At 40.9% G+C, this 17,646-nt stretch overlaps 1 protein-coding gene across 7 annotated transcripts in view; it reads left to right on the top strand.

Annotated features, from left to right (window-relative positions):
* Window positions 1-17,646, top strand: part of PHACTR1 (phosphatase and actin regulator 1) — a 409,041-nt gene that overhangs the window by 78,600 nt on the left and 312,795 nt on the right. For 5 of the 7 annotated variants that reach the window (XM_066992303.1, XM_066992302.1, XM_048075528.2 and 2 more), the window contains one exon: window positions 12,490-12,607. In XM_066992303.1, the coding sequence (XP_066848404.1) occupies window positions 12,547-12,607 (61 nt within the window). In that variant the 5' untranslated portion in view covers window positions 12,490-12,546. Of the gene's footprint in view, window positions 1-10,224; window positions 10,375-11,065; window positions 11,274-12,489; window positions 12,608-17,646 lie in introns of those variants that run through there. The other 2 variants (XM_048075524.2, XM_048075523.2) reach the window with 2 other exon arrangements.

The raw sequence follows: 17,646 nt of genomic DNA, 5'->3' as shown, positions 1-17,646 counted from the left end.
CAATAGAGAGCTGCTATACTGTCCCTGTATTCTCTTTGGTTAAGAAACAATTTAATTTAGTAATATAGCTTATCCCATTTTTGAGCTAAACCTAAACCAAGAACAGCCTATTCTCCCTTATTTCTACACCCAGATGCCTCATTGTCATTTATAAGATCCATTGAAGCCTCTCTGTGAATCATGAATGTTGAAGAACAAATGACCAGCCACTTTGGGTCTGAAGGAGGAAAAGGAAAATTCTCATGGAGAGATCGTTTCCACAGGCTCCTCAGAAAAGCAGTGAGGAAAGGGAGGCAGGAGGCTCTCTTGGATTGCTCTGATGTAACCTCTGGAGTAGCTGAATTTTGCTGGCTGCTGACAAAAATACAGACAAAAAAATTTTTGCTGACAAAAAAATACAGAGCCCTGGGAGAATAGCTTCCCAACTGAAGTACCTCCCTGGCTGTGTGAACCTGGATGAGCAGGACAAGGGGTGGTGTCCAAGTCCACTTGTCCCCTTTGTACAGCCCTGCCAAGGAAGGGAAGCAAGCCATGGTACGCACATATGCTGTACAGGTTCCTTGCTCAGCCACATGAGGAGGAGGAAAAAAAAAATAAAGAAAAAGAAAAAGGAAAAAAAATGTTGTTGGATGATTTTGTGGAATAGTGTTTGAGGAACTTGAGTATAAAATATATTTCTTCCATGGTTTCCTGGTAGAAGCCCTCTCTATCCTAATTCTAAAACAGCTTGACTACCAGGTCTTTGATGGAGTAAGTGAATTTCAGTTTAGGACCTGAGACTGTTTTTTGTCTGTATGCATGAAACAACCTGAGCTTCTTGTAGTATTGTACAAGCCAAAAATACAAGCCAAACAAGAAATACATTAAATACACATCATAGGGTTACTGCCAACTACTTTATAGCATGCTGCAGTATTCACTCCACACAGTAGTTGTCTCCTTCCTCTAGCCTCTGTCCTACCCATTTTCAGCATGTTTCTATTTTTATCTCCCCACCACTTGTGGTTCCAGAGAGGCAGTCTTTCATATGGGGCCAAACCTTGCAAAAGCCTGGTCAGTCACTCTTAACTTTATTTTGAAACGTGGTTCCTTTGATAAAAAAGCACTTGGTTATGCCTTCATCTCATTGAATCACACTTGGAGGTATATATATATATATACTATATACTATAGGTACTTGCCAATGGTCTATGCCTGTGTGCACTGGAGGACTAGCACAAGGAAGCTGCAAGAAAGGTTATTTACAGGATGTACCTAGCACTGGCTGGCTTCAGCCACCATTGAAATGGTGTTGCGTCCACTTAGCTCTGCAGCAAAAGCTCACGTTCCTCTGTACACCCCAAAAGAAACACTGGAAAAAAACATTCTCCAAAGTCAGTTTTTACTTCTCTCTTTCTGGCCCATGCTGGGCATCACTAAGAGGCAAAAATTTCTGCACAATTGTTCATTTCTCTAAGCCTACTATAAAGCTAGTCAAAGGATTTTGCAGGTGACAGCTGTCCTTGCTGAGGGGACAGGCAGAGGAAGGATTTCCAGAGACTGCTTAGTAGCTTTGAAAGTTTTTTATATGACAGGGACCTCTGATTGCAGCTTGCAAGTCTATTAAATACTGTAACTGCTCCCGGTATGATCATCAGTGTTTGATTTCCACCCCCTCTCTTCTTTTCCAAAGGCATTGTTAGTTTTAATACTGGGCTTTTGAAAAATACAAATATGACCGCTCAGTCAATATATTTTTGGTCTTTGTTTCCTCAACTGCATTTTCAAAACCAGCATTTTTAATTGGTCACTTGAGCCTTTTTTTTTCAGTGACGTTGAACCTCTTATGCATGTCACTTCAGAAGCATTTTCCAAACATTGTAGGCGTCATGGAGCAATTTTAGCATAAAAAGAAGAGTAAAACTAGAGATGGCGGGGGAGCAAATTACATTTTGTATATATAGTATTAAATGCTTCCATTAGTTGCCATAGGGATGGGCAGAAGTTGGTCTAAAATGACAGCTTTTCTGATGCTTGATGTGTTTAAAAAGAAAACACTGGGGGGAGGGCTTTTCATTGTTATTATTACCCTGGGAGTCTTTTATACAGGAGGGGAATGTATTAAAGTCATATTTCTCTTAAAAACACAGTGGGGCTGTGTTAACAGACCAGGCATCACCTTCACTTCTCTGCGGAGTCACTGACCTCTACAAAATATGTATCTTTGTAGCTTCAGGACTGAACTTCCACAGCTGCTCCAAGCTTCACATTTCTTCCTGTTGTGCAACGTGGGAGCTATCAGGCAACCCCTCCTCCTGTGCATTATCTGTAAATCTGTGCAGCAGTAACACAAGGAAAACTTCGTCCTGCAATTGCTGCTGTGCACACCCTGATTGCAACAGAACTGACAAGACCTGGTTTTCATGCCAGGCTTTTCTGTTTGTTTGCTCTCTTCCACGTTTGCTTGGTCTGAATACTGGAAATCAACAGAACATGAGCCCTCAATTTATAGATATGCTATGAACTCCCACACAATCATGTCAAAAAGCTAAGAGGTGCGAGTCGTATCACAACGTGTCATCTAAGCCTGCAACTATCTGATGTTAAAACTCTCTCTCATGTCAAGTATGACCAAGAGCAGGGCACCAGCTGTGCTGTTTGCTGGCATTCAGGTCCCTGGAAATTGTGTGTGGATTGTATGTGTGCCATACAAGGGATGGTTTTTGTTTTTGCTAACAAAAAAAGGTAAATGTTTCAGAAATGGTTACTATATAACACGCAAATGAGATCTAACTAGGAGGCTTAATGTTATCACAGAATCACAGAATCTCTTAAACACCTCCAGGGATGGTGACTCAACCACTTCCCTGGGCAGCCTATTCCAATACCTAACAACCCTTTCAGTAAAGAAGTTCTTCCTAATATCCAACCTAAACCTCCCCTGGCACAACTTCAGCCCATTCCCCCTCGTCCTGTCACCAGGCATGTGGGAGAATAGACCAACCCCCACCTCTCTACAGCCTCCTTTAAGGTACCTATAGAGAGCAATAAGGTCGCCCCTGAGCCTCCTCTTCTCCAGGCTAAACAACCCCAGCTCCCTCAGCTGCTCCTCGTAAGACTTGTTCTCCAGACCCCTCACCAGCCTCGTCACCCTTCTCTGGACTCGCTGGAGCACCTCCATGTCCTTCTTGTAGTGAGGGGCCCAAAACTGAACACAGTACTCGAGGTGCGGCCTCACCAGAGCCGAGTACAGGGGGACAATCACTTCCCTAGTCCTGCTGGCCACACTGCTTCTTATACAAGCCAGGATGCTGTTGGCCTTCTTGGCCACCTGAGCACACTGCTGGCTCATATTCAGCCGACTATCAACCAATACTCCCAGGTCCTTCTCTGCCAGCCAGCTTTCTAACCACTCATCTCCCAGCCTGTAGCGCTGCTTGGGGTTGTTACGCCCCAGGTGCAGGACCCGGCACTTGGCCTTGTTGAACTTCATACAGTTGACCTCAGCCCATCAGTCCAGCCTATCCAGATCCTCCTGCAGAGCCTTCCTACCCTCGAGCAGATCGACACACGCACCTAACTTGGTGTTGTCTGCAAACTTACTGAGGGTGCACTCAATCCCCTCATCCAGATCATCGATAAAGATATTGAAGAGGACTGGCCCCAGTACTGAGCCCTGGGGGATGCCACTAGTGACCGGCCTCCAACTGGATTTGACTCCATCCACCGCAACTCTTTGGGCCCAGCTATCCAGCCAGTTTTTAACCCAACGAAGCGTATGCCAGTCCAAGCCACGAGCAGCCAGTTTTTTGAGGAGAATGTTGTGGGAAACGGTGTCAAAAGCCTTACTGAAGTCAAGGTAGACCACATCCACAGCCTTTCCCTCATCCACTAAGCGTGTCACTTTGTCATAGAAGGAGATCAGGTTTGTCAGGTTTGTCAGGTTTGTTATAACTGTCAGTGTTTCTTAAAGAATCCCATAAGAGCAGGATCTAGCCCATAAGGAATGAAACTGAAGCAGTACACTTTCCATTGACTTTTAGTAATTTTTCAGTCAAGCACCTGTCAAATTATTTAAAAAAAAATAAAAACTCTAGCCTCTGGGCTGTGCCACATGTGCCTTTTTCATTCTCCTAAAGACAATGTTTTATTAAAATTACTTATCAGCTGGGGGGACACTGAGCAAACATTTTGAGAAGGCCACCCATAGACTATGAAATGTCACTCATCAAGGCAATTATTTGCTGCCCTCCTGTACATGCTGTTCTGACAGTTCATGCGGGTGCACCTCATGTGATTGTACTGTCTCCAATAATTAGTGAAAGTTGGGCAACAGAATCAACATATTATTTTTTCTCAAAGGGTTTGACTGAAAATAAGTGCAACCCATAAGACACTAGATTTGTCCTCAGCTAATGTTGTTTTTTAGAAACCAGCTCTGGTCCAACATTGTGCTGAAAGACCTGATCTTCTGTCAAGTTAAAGGAACTGGAGGAGAGGATCTGCATTAGATATTCCATGTTGGAGTGCAAATTTAGTGTTAGTCCTACAGATTCCCACTGAAAGTGCAAATTGTTTTTCCTCAAAGGCAAACAGAAATTCTTTGAAATCATGAGCAACATGAAGAGCTTGAGTGCTCTCCCAAGTCTGCAGTGTGTGGTGAAAAAGGAGGAGGATGTGGGCAGAAAACAGGCATGTCTGAGGAGACAGGAGAACTACTGCAGTCCCCATCATGCTAATGGAGCACATAGCTACAGTACATATTCCTCTTTTAGACCATACTTTTGCCACAAGGCAGAAGTAACTTGACAGCTCTACAGTCTTGCTGTCATTAAGAAAGAATTAGGTTCTTCTGGCTTGCTACTTTGCTCGTCATTTTTGACATTGTGTAGCTCTGCGCTATGCAGGATCAAATCCTTTGACTAAAGTCAGGAAAGCACAGCAATATGTAGTTGCATATACTTACATATTTGAAATGCACAAAAATATCCAACTTGCACATGGAAAACTGCATCCAAGCTAAGTAAAAGGCAGATGCAAACTTTGGAATGACTCCAGTACTGAGGTACAGTGATATGTGTCCAGGAATGCTTGAGGTATCGGGATGACTTTGTCAATTACATTCACACATTTCATTACAAGTCCTGTAAATGTTCCTACTGCAAAATATGTGGCTTCTCAGTAGCTGAAGGGCAGTGCAGGGTAGGAAACAAAAGACAGGTGGATGTTTTTTTCTGAAGCTCTTGTTGTCGATCTATTCTCCTAGCGAAGTGCAACATTAAAAATGCAGTCTGAAAATCTTTGAAAACTGTATCGGAAGTTGATGCAGTTTTTGGAGGATAGCACAATGTAGAAACAGGAAAGGAGATTGATTTTATGTAAATTATTCAGAGACTGGCATTCATATGCATTATTTATCTATGTATGCTTAGTGCCCCATGAATATTAAATCTCATCATGTTATTTGACATATACAAACTATACTTTGTAACTTCATTTATACTCCATTGTTATGTCTTTTCCTTACATAAATTCAGTTGGCAAGAATTCATTTGATTTTGTTCTAACCAGATTGCAGTTCCTAGGTTTTTATCAAATTTAATCATGTTACACTGCTTATGTCCAGCTGCTCAGTTATTTCAGAGTTGCTTATCCCACTTACAACCAGCAGCCAACTGAAACTAGATTTAGGAATGATCCACTAGCAGTGCAATTTCTCAGAGGCCATCAGAAGGCTGTAAAGACTGTAAATACACACTTGTTTTCAGTCTCCCTGTGTTGGGTTTTACCCCTCTTTTGATGAAGGTTAAGACTGTATTCGTTGGTACATGCACTGGTGTTTTAATCAACGGCAAATTAAAATCATTCCTTATCCTGTTTTCAGCAATCACACCATCCTTGGTGTCGGGGCTAGTGCAAGCTCAGGGGACTGCTCAGTCCTAAGAAGGTGTAGAGGATGGATGATTTTGCTGGGTTCCTCTCACGGTTTTTGGCTGCTCCTTTGAATCTTTTTAAAGTTCCCTTGCAAAAACTCCTAGAAAAGTAAGGAAGCCAAAAGGGATACCTCCCCCTCCATGACTGCTGTGTACTGGCAGGGCTATGGAGAAAAGCTTCACCAAAAAATCTGTTTTACTAGTTTCATTCTGTTCCCTGCTCTAGACAGCTCTGCATTTCTCTGCTTACCCCCCATGTCACCTGTGGGAATGAATTGGGGAATGTATTTTTTTGTCTTTTTTTTTCCTGTGTGGTTTGTTATAGGGAAAAAAATAATAATCTGATCATGTAATTGAGGAAGATGACGAAGTCTATTTAATGTGGAAGAATTTCTGCCTGTATAAGGACTGAAGAACTCATCTTTAACATACTTGTGCTCCCAAAATCTCTCTTCCCTAATATGTTTATCATATAATTATGACTTCAAGTTCTCCTCCCTCAAATGAAGGCATATCAAAGTGCCATATATCATCTTAGAATAGACTTCTTCTATGCAGGGTGTCTAACCTTTGTTCTCCATGACAGCATTTTAAGATTTCCTCAGATAATAACTTTTTGAACTTCTTGTTCGTGTCACTGGATGCTGAAGCTTTCTCTTTTCAAGATCATCTTTTCTGCTTTGGAAAGTGTGCAATGCTTGCTTCAGAGCTAAATAATGAGAATGCGACCCTGATGCTACAAAAGCCAAATACAAACTTTCCACTGATTTCAAGAGCCAGAACTACCTTTATACTCTCTTCAGTGTTTCTGGATATTGATCATTTTTATGGCAGAAATATCAGAAACAAATACATCCACACTGGGAGTTCTTCTTATTCTTGATAACTCTTCTATAACTCGGAAGTGGTTTCAGCTTGGGGACACCAAAATGGATTTGTACAAAATCTGTTGAAACTTCTGAAAACATCAGTGTTAGTCTCTGTCACTGTGAAGCGCATGTAACACTCATTTAAATATTTTTGTTTTATCACATGCTGTGTGTGACACATTTGTCTTGCATTACAAATAAGAAATAGAGAACATACTTGTGTCCTAATTTTGCTACCAATCCTCTCTTTTTAATATATCTAAGCACAAAACTGATAATTATGATTAAAAAAAAAAAAAAACAAGCCACTACTTTTCATAGCTTAGGGGCTTAAACTTTTATATTCTTCCTTTATTCTGAATGTATCCCTCAGGAAACAAGTCTCTGTAATAATCACCTTGCCTACACTTCTTCAGTCACACATTACATTCTCTCTCCCACTTTCTTTCAGGTTAGTATTAATGTTTGTCAGCAGCAGACTTTTTTTTTTTTTTTTCCCTGAGGCTCTGAGTCATTACAGTAACAGCTATGTTCTCAATAGAGAATTCAGGGTAGGAAAAAAAAAACAGCCCTCTTGCCTACATGTATCTGACTGTTCGAAAACCAGAAGGCTACTCACTTCTTTTAAATGCCAAGTGTTCAATTACTTTCCTCTTGAGGGATGGTTGGTTTTTTTTGGTTTGGTTCTCTTTTTTTTTTTTTTTAATTTGGGAAAAAGTCAAATGTGATGCAGTAGGTTACTTAAGCTCCTGATGAGGAATGCCAGCTTCAGAGTTTTCCAAAGCATGACGATTTTTCTCCAAATATTTTTCTGAGGTCGGTTGGATGGTTTTATAGTCTACCTCACAAAGAGTTCAATCTCAGTCTAGTCCTCTGGGGGTATCTGTGTATATTAAAAAACCATTGCATTGATTATGGGGACAAAGGGATCTGTGCTGATAAGAGGTCTGGCCAATAGCAGAGGTTTTGCAAGTTTGGCTTCAGGAGTTGGTAGAGCACAGGGAAGCTTTCAAATAGCTGGAAAGCAGTTTCTGGTTCTGGCTGCTGTTCCACTTCCCTGTCCTGCCCTGTGGGGTGTTCTGATGTTCTTGGAAACAAAGACAGAGAACACATTTCAATGCACCCTACATTATTTCAAATGTTCAGTGCCAAACTTTCAGAATGAGCTTCAAGGATATGTGAACCCTGATCTGGGGACTATATTCAACACAGAACAGATCTGTTTCACCTGAACATGTTTCTAGACATGTAGGCTTTTCAGCTCAACTGGAGGTAATGGATTTCCCTGTTTGAGGGACTGAGGGTCAAATGTGGGCCTATGCTACCATCCTAAAGGCTTTGTAACCAGGCAGGCAAGGATTTCCCTCATGGCAATGAATGCCACAGAAGCATACAAATGAAAGGCACTGTTATCTTTCTTGTTGCTAAGTATTACATAGTCAGAGAGAGCTCTTGGCAGCTGTCAGAACTACTGCACAATAATTTAAAGTGAGCTGTAAATCCCTGAAATGGATGAATGTATCAAGATGGTTGATTATGCAATGGTCAGTAGAGAGGTTGCTGGTAATTTCAACAACTGTGCATATCAGTCAAGTTGGAAGATGACAATGCAGATTGAAAGGGTGATGACAAAGAGGACCAGAAGAACACAGCAAAGGCTAATTGATAGGTATTATAAAACATTCTCCAGCATGCAAAGTTATATTGTTCTCAGCCTCCTTTGGACTAAGAGATTCAGTAGCTCTAAAAAAAAAAAAAAAAAAAAAAAAAAAGTATTGTTAGCAAGTAGCAGATATCCTTGCAGAACATGAAGGATAGTTTTCTTCTGTCTTCCATTCTCCATTGCCAGTCTTTCTTTTTTTTCTGGTTTTCTGCTGAAGAAAGTCAGTAGGGCTAAAGAGGCAACTAGTTTGGATCAGTCCCTGGTTCAAAAGATAATGGATCCAATAATTATCAGAGGACAGTTTGGAAGGACCTATTGTTCAGTAGTCATCAGGGCAAACATAAACTCTCTCAAATACAAGCAGTAAGGCACAAGCAGCCCTCCACAATGCATGTGGAAGGCTTGAGTTGTTATTGCTGTTTGGTTTTGCTTTAATTTGAGTTTAGGAATGAAAATGCTTGTCACAACTCTGAAAACAGGAACACTTTGCATAAGCTAGATCCACCACTAAGGTAGCACTGTGAGATGCCTACTCAATCCAACCACATTTAGTAGGGTGCCAGTGTAGGCACAGCCATGCCTGATTCTATCTGAAGCCCATATAGCTCACCCATACCTTCAGTACTGTATGGATGCTTCGAAGAAGCATTTAAGAAACCTTAGAGTGGAAATCCCTGCAATGATCTGCTCAGAGTGAATCTTACTTTCTAACCTGTACCAAATAACCCATAGTCTGAGGGTTTATTTACCTTTTTGGGCTCCTTCTTAAAAGTCAAAAAATCCATGGTATATGATTTAAACAGCTGTCTGATGCTGAAACAAAAATCTGACCTTTCAGAACCTCCAGTTTTGAGCATCATTTAGGTTTGGTGGCAGTGCATTTTAGAGGCGTTTACAGCTGATCTCTTGAGCAGAATATCTGCAAACAAGGGAAGACTAAGTCTGATTGTTTCCTGACTCTTCTCTTGGACAGAACTTCTGCGACAAAAATTATCAAAGGATCACTTTTATCCCTGCCTTTGTCACTTTCTGATCAGGCTTTGGGGAACTATTCTAAGAACTGCTGGAAGAAGCAGGCTCCTAGCCCTCTCACGAGGGATGTCCTGTGCAACTTAATAGCATTGCGTTTGTCACCTCCTAGTGCTTGGCTTCATCTAGGTTCCAAACAATGTGCGACTCCAGAAACATTAATCTAGACGAACTGGAAGCCATCAAGAAATAACTGTGCTGTATTTCAGTTTATTAACTGTCCAAACCCACTTCAAAACTTGGAAAAGGTATATTATTATTAAAAAAGATCTTAGAATCATATTCTGCTTTCATGGTCTGTGAATGTGCATGTTTAAGCTATCATGGCATGACACTGTGCTATTTGATTTATGTTTTTACTGATGCTTTGACTGAGGAGTTTGTTGCAATGCACTGCTAAATGGAGGAAAAATCAGAAACTGCATCAGACAACCACTCTGTATTTCATTCTAGAAAATAGCTGGCAATTATAATTACTCACCATGTTTCTGGCTCAGAATAAAAGTGGCATTGCACAAAAACCACACTGAACATTCATCGTGATTAGAAAATGCTCCACACCTTGGAGTGCAGTGGAGACATAAGAATAATTTTAAATGCAAATTAAATTGTGGGGGTAGCAAAGAGAACAGATAAAAGACAGTAAAACAAAGCCTTTCACTTTCTTCAAATTAGCAGGCTAATGTAGTATAAAAAAAAAAGCAGTTCTACTCAGATCTGTGCTAAGAGCTTTCATTTCATGATAATATAAAACAGCAGATCCGTCACCTTTCTCTATTCAGTACTCTTGATTTTGAGGTTGAAGTGAAAATTAGAAGCTGTTCATTCCGTCTCACAGACTAGGTTGCATTTGCTTAGTCTTATTCCATAACAGTAGGATGGAAAGAGGTCAGTAACAGTGGTAAGTACTTATCTCCTGTATGTGCTTTTATTTATTTATTTTAAAAATCTTTCATAGTGCTTTTGCTTTCGATCAGTGTGTATTTCCTGCAAAAAGCTACATCGTGTATTTTGTATAAAGCTGTATGTTATGCAGGAACGCAATGATTCCTAGAGAATGCTTGTATCAGATGTTATAGCACCTTCAAGAATGAATGAATTACTTAAAGTAGGAATTCTGGAATAGGAGAGATTTCTGGATAATCTATTCTAATATTCTAATAATCTATTCTAATCTATAATTTCATAGCATCAGTGGAATGTTTTTGTATTGTTTTTTCTGTATGCCTTGTCCAACAAGCAGTACCAGATAAGAAATGAATATTTTCAAGGCAGTATTTGCATTATATTCATAGCAAAACATTTAACAGTCTCATTACCCTTGTGGTAAATGATGAAGAAAGTAGGTGTTTTGCTTACTAGAAGCAAATTATTAGACAAAACACAATGTTATGGCTAATCATTATGAAACACTTTAAACTATCTCAGAATACAAGCTGCAATGAGGAAGATCAGAGAGAAAAAACAAATTCTTAAGGAAACTTGATGCAGGTTTTTTTTTTTTTTTCCTGAGGAAAGTTTTTATCAAATCAAAACCAGGGGCTTAATTTTTCAGTATGAAGGGTGAAGGGGAGTGGAGGAGATGATCATAGTGTCACCTCCTGTTGCTAAGTAACAGCATCTCCTGGCCATTTTCATCTGATAAAGGAAGTCCAGTTGACGTTATGCATTATTCATCAGAGTTCCAATCAAACAATCAAAATTGTTTGCTTACACTGGGGACATTTAGTAAGATCAAAGAAACCTTCCTTGAAACTACTGGAGCTTACACGACTGCCAGCCAGCTCTTGATATTTTGCAGTAAGTATCATTTCTGGTCTGGGAGTGCTACAGCTAAGTGAATTGCTGAGGAATTTTAAAAGTTTGCTCATTGGGGTAGGCTTCGGAATTTTAGAAAGGACTGCATGTTGATCGATGAAAACCAAATTAAAGAAAAAAGAAAAAGCTTTGGAACCTTGGTTTCCTGATTTTTGCCAGCATAATTAAAGGAACTGCTTGAAGCAAGGGTCTCGGTCTCCCTGCCCAAACCTTTCTGTTAGGTTTATACAGAAAAGACTAGAGGTATTTTTGTCTGTCTGTCTTAAAGTAAATGTTGTGCAGGGCTGTTTGTATGCTTATGATTATATGCTGTAACTAACTGAGGTGTGGAGGAGAGATCTGGGTTGTGACTTTTCTTCAGATCTTGGGTTTTTATGTGAGTTGGTGAGAAAAGACGAAAGTGCAGGAGATAGCAAGAACCCAACTGGAGAAAGGTCAGGTTGATGTGCATAATCCTGGGAACTCTGTCTGGCAGAGACACACTTGATTCAGTGTGCATCTTTGTCAAATGTAACCTAGGATTTAAACAGATCCAAGGCTCTGAAGAATGCCAAAAACACAAACCTTAACTAAGATAGGAGTATCCTACCATTTCTTAATGGTTGTTCTTATCACCTCTTTTAAACTGATGGTGGGATGTTCTGCTGCTACTTCTGGTCAGTAAGTAGGAAGGAGTAAGGAAAGGTTGATTTCTGCCTGTTTAGGCAGAATGAAATGTCCAACAAATTACAACCTTTTGTCTTCCTTCTTAGTGCTGTGTTTTGTTGTGAGCAGCACTAATGCTGTCTTTACTGTAGTCTATTACAATGGAGTCTGCTCGGAGGTCCTGGCATTGCTGCTGTCCATGGCACCCCCAAGCTCTTCTGCTCTCATTTTTAAGAGCAAATGTAACAGGCAGAGTAATCTAAGTATGTACTGTAAGAAATGGAGACTGTGGCAAGAATAAAGGTGATTGTTCTGGGAAGGTACCAGGAACCTTGCTAACACTGTAGCAGTACTTTTCTCTTACGTCTTTAGACAAAGATTTAAACCAAATATCCCAAAATAGAAAAGGATACTTGTGAAGTTCTATGAATAGTGATTTGAAAATGTTTTGACCCTAATATGCCAAACTACAACCTTTAATGACTGCCTACACTATTTTTTCCACAAAGAAACTCACCAGCTTTTCTGTCTGACATCTCTATTTTTTTCCCAGGAATCTGACTGATCATCCAGACCAGAGTATTGTGCACACAAATAAAGTTCCATCAAAATGGACTACTTTTTGGATGTCGAGTCTGCTCACAGACTGTTTTACAGTCAAGGAGCCCAAGGTAAGAAATTTTGGCACTGTCTCAGACTGACTATTTTAATGGTACAGCTAAGATATATAGGGTCAGTCAACGGCCAGCCCTTGTGACTGAGCTACTGAAATGTACACAGGCAATAGGGAAAGGCCTTCGGAATGCATGGGGTGTAAAAGGGATTACAAGAAGAGTAATGTTAAGGCTGATTTGCCCTTTCAGAGGATAAGGAAAAGCTATGTGAAAGATTCTGGGTGCATGGCAGGAGCAAAATGGAAAACCAAGGTCCAGACTCTGGGGTTGCAGAACCAGAGTGGACAAGTCAGAGGGAACAGCCAGCTGCATGCTGTGTCACCCTGTGGTGTCATTCCCCTCTCTCCTTGCTTCTTGGTGATGTCAGGATCACTCAGTACAGTCTGGTATTATTCTCTGCTGCAGAAATAAATTATTTAGGAAAGATCTGAGATGTTTTAATGTGCTGCACGGAAGCAGCATGCTCTCAGTGGTCTGCATCCTTCCCCATGAAATGCTGGTCCCCCACTGAATAGAAACAGTGCAAGAGAGCGAAGGAGTAATCAAACTTCTTTGCTTTAAGGTAGCTGAGAATTCTTCACAACATAGGTGATATTTTTGGTAAAGTCAGTTCACATTTTTCTCACTAGTTCTATTTTTGGATAAAACAGTTTCAAAGAGGAGGGTTTTTTATTCCTTAAACTTTAAGCATCATACTAAACTGAATAAAAATTGAAGGACCAAGCAGCTCTATCAACCTTTTACTTTTTACATACTGCCTGCATACTATTCTCTGAAAACACAGTCCAGGTTTTTTCCACTGTTAATTTCCTCAATTGCTAATCCCATTCCAAGACAAGCCACCAGAATTTGGTCTTCCCTCTGTAGGTCATCCTCCCAGAGCAAGACCTAATCTACATGGGGAATGCTACCATCCCAGGAGATGTAGGGGTCAGTGCCACTTGACCTTTGGCTCAACTGAGGTGCTTCTACATTGCCCAGCTGCTGCCCCAGCTATTGTCGTACATTTTCATCTGTATATTTCAAAGAAAACTGTTTGCAAAAAAACCCAAAAAAAACTATTGTCAAAACACAGTCCTCTGCCCCTCTGCATTGAACAACAACAGAGGCAAATGCTAAGCACCTCAAAGTCAGGTTAAAATTGGCTGAGAGCAATGACTGATTTTGTTTGCTTTTTTTCAATCTCTAAAATGCGGTGGATGCCTGAGCATTGATATAAAAGTGATATTAAAATAGGTTCTTTGATATCCCTATGGGAACAGCGCCTTTTCTATTCCATAGATACAAAATTTCAGAAATGTACAAGTTACTGCTATGTAATGTACAACTTACAAGCTGTATCAGTTTATCAACAGCATCCTTCCTAAGCATGGAATAGTACAGAGGACTATGAAAGAAATATGTATTTGTGTAGTGAAAGACAATTACAGTAACATGCACAAGGTGGCTAATACATGAGATAATGGCATGATTTCTCCAAATGTGGGCAAAAAGAACATCTCTTTTTCCTTATCCGCCTTCTGAAAAACAGTTAAACTGCATTAGCTTAAAATTTCTGAGACAAACAAAAATACAATCAAACCCATACTGAATGTGAGGCACCCATCTAACATAAATAGCTTAGCTCAAGTAGCTACTTTGGAACTGAAAAAAAAAAAAAAAAGTGTGCAAGAAAGCACTGCCACCAGATCTACCTAATGGGATCACAATTAACTATTTGATGATAATAAAATAACATGATGTTATTAATAAATCACACTATCACAGAGCTTGTGTTTATGCATTAAAACTGTATTATACCAGAATCGAGTGAAAGAAGACTATGGTATTTTGCCATTTAATTAAAAAATACATCAAAATGCATTACATGTATTATTACTTTAGTTATTATTACAGTTACTGCATTACAATTTTCTCTATTCACAGGCTGTAGAATAGGGGTTTATGACCCACTTAGAGATTGGAATATTTCTGCCTTTTAATCCTTTAATCCTCCAGATCAAGAACAAAAACTCCTTTCCAATGTTTTCACATTAATGACATGACAATGTTACAAACAGCAGCTGGAAAGAACTCATTCTCAACTGTACCCATTCCTTGTGGGTGGAGGAGAAGGGAAGGAGCAGGACTGCAAGATGTTTGGAAGGAACTCAAATAGCTATGATGGCTTTGCTAGCAAAGGATATCAAATCCCAGATGACCTCAGGTCCTCTGTAGTTGCATGCAGGATACCCTGACCTCAGCACAGGGACTGAAACAAGGTCTTGGCACCCAGCAGCTAGCTGGTACTCTATCCCATACTGCCTGCACTAATGCCCACATCTTGTTCCTACCCCTGCAGAAAGCTGCAGAGCTGCCCTTGCTGCTGTAGGGTAGGAGAGAGGTGCTACCTTATCAGCTGCCTTCTTTCCCATGCTCTCCTTCTGCAGCAGCAGCTTTCACCTCACTCCTGTGGGCTTAACTCAGAACAGAGGATATTTGGCCGTTCAGTGCTGCATGTGCTGTTCAAACAGCTGCTCCCCGTTTCCTCCAAGGAAAGTGAAGCAGGAGGGATGGAAAGTCCAAAAGCTGTATCTGGCAGCAAAGATTATCTAGATTTAGAAAACTTAGTGAATGAAGCCAGCTGGCTGTAGTCTTCAGATACCAGCCAGAAATATCTTAAGCCCTATCCTGACTGTCTCTTCTGTGGCCGTATGTTGGGATCTAGGAGATGGGGGTGTCCTTGCCAACTGCGTAATGCCTGGTGACGCATCTGCAAGTCAGAAGCAGGAAAGGGACTGTGTCCCTAGATCCAGCCCCTTGCCCTAGGAAAGTCCAAATCTGAAATGTAAATATGGACCTGGATTTACATTTTTGAAAAAGTCTTCTGCCTTTGAAGTGTGGGGAATTAAAATACTAGTTGCTCCTGAATGTCAGTGTATTCTAAATACAAATCTACCGTGGCTTGCAGACATAAGGCCTGAAAGCATACAATGGGGCCTGGAGTAGGATGCAGCTCACTCTTAGGTGTCCTCAGTGAAGATGTTTCCATCCAAGACATCTGACTAGCTGAATAACATGTATCAGTGGAGAGTCTCAGTCATTTTGAGAGCAGAGTTCACCTAATCATAGAAATCTTCCTTGGGATAATATAAATCATGTCTTACTCTCTACACAAATTAAAAAAGCCTAGGGAGTGAACTCAGATGGAAGACGGCTGTGCTAATGGCATTTGTTTGCATAGAGGGAATCCCATGTTGACAAGTAAGAAGGCACCTAACTCAGGAAATGGAGTAACTTCATAAAACAGGTCAGGCTGTAATCAAAAGCTGTAAATTTGCAGACCGTAACAGTGGTAGCCTCATTTGGAGAGACAGCTGGTTTGAAGTTCAACTTTAAGGAACTCCTGCTTTGGGGCTTGCAAAGGAACCCCTCATATTTGTCAGAGCTGAGCAAGCTGGCGTTGAGGAGCAGCATTAGCAGGCCGCTCCGCAAGGGAAAGCGAGCCAAGAGGCAGCAAGACAGGAGGAGGCATGGTCTCTCCTATGAGAGGTAAAGCACTGAAGCACACAAGCAGAGATGGTCACCCAGGTTCAGCCAAGAGTCCAGATCACCAGACAGGTCCATGGCAATGAGGCAAGCAGAAGGCCAAGCAGGACATCAAGTCAGCAGCCAGGATACGGATCAGTGAGGAACGTAGCCAGCCACGGGCTCAGGAAGCAGGCAAAGGGTAAATGCAGCTCCCAAAGGGAGAAAGCAGTACGTGAGGCTTTTTGGCTTTTTCTTCTACAGCTCCAAGGCTGGTCGGAGTGTCTCAAACTGCTCTCTCCAACAGCTGTGTTGTATCAGAGAGCTGGCCTTGAGCACAGAAAATGAAACAACGTACAGGGACGGCACGTACTGCCCTGGCTGCTGGTTCCTATTGGCTCACACCTAGGCTTGTTCAGGATCAAGGAACAAGGAACCTCTCTCTGCCATTATACAAAAGGGGATAAAGTATCTTAAGTGAATTCTAAGAGAGAAGAATGACTTCTGTTTGGTGCGTCATAAATGAAGGCTTCAGGTACCCTCAAAAAAGGAGAGATACCTATTGCGGACTTTACATAACACTTTTCTGCGGCCTTGAGTTTGATGGAAGGGGTCACAGGGCTCACCCCCTCTAACAGCCACAAATCAGAACCCGACTGGATGGGCTGTACATCATGGTCAGGATGCTGTTCTGGGCTGTGCAAGTCCATCCCTGCTCTACAGTCTAGCTTTGATCCTGATGGGAACCCAGGTTCCCCTCTGCTCTCAGGTGACTTTTGACTTGAGCATAAAATCTTTTCTAATTTCCTCAAGACCCATATCCACTTTTCCAGTCTCATCTCCTTTTGCACCAGCAGGGGGCATGAAGCTTAAAATTAACTGCATTAATTGAGATATTCCAAGATGTTCCTACATACGTTAAAGTTGTTTGCCAGTCCATTTGGCAAGATACACTGTGAATATTTAAATAACTGAACAAAACTCTGTTGAAGGCTTATCTTAAACTATCTTTGTACCTATAAGTAATTCAAAGATCCACTTGCATGAGATATGCTCTTACTGGTTGCAACATTCCTGCAATCTATTTGATGAATGTAAGGAGTGATTAAAAGAATGCAAAGTAGAAAAAAATATGGAAATAAGCAAGAACATAGTACACAAGGCAAATGGATAATGCATGCACAGAATTGTATAGACACATACGGAAATATTGCTCAAGAGATTTCAGGAAATCCTGCTCTATCAGTTTTCCAGGTTTAATAAAATACTCCCAGTTACAGATTTAACTCCACATTCCCCTCTCCCACTCTGTTGCCACAATTTATTTATTTCACTGTGCTTCACTTTTGCTCATTTAATTCAGGCAGTGCTGACTCATTCTAGATGTTTGACTTTAATCATTGCTGACTACCCAGTGCTACTTCCCTTCTGCTTTTGCATACTAAATTATGTCCATTATTTCACAAAAGTATTGCTGCAGTATTCCCAAATCCTAGTCCAGAATGATTCCACTGTAGATGTTCCTTGTG

The sequence above is a fragment of the Anser cygnoides genome, chromosome 2 (genome assembly GCF_040182565.1).
Source record: "Anser cygnoides isolate HZ-2024a breed goose chromosome 2, Taihu_goose_T2T_genome, whole genome shotgun sequence".
Classification (NCBI taxonomy): Eukaryota; Metazoa; Chordata; class Aves; order Anseriformes; family Anatidae; genus Anser; species Anser cygnoides.
The sequence above is the reverse complement of the archived record's forward strand: the minus strand, read 5'-3'. Positions and strand labels throughout refer to the sequence as shown.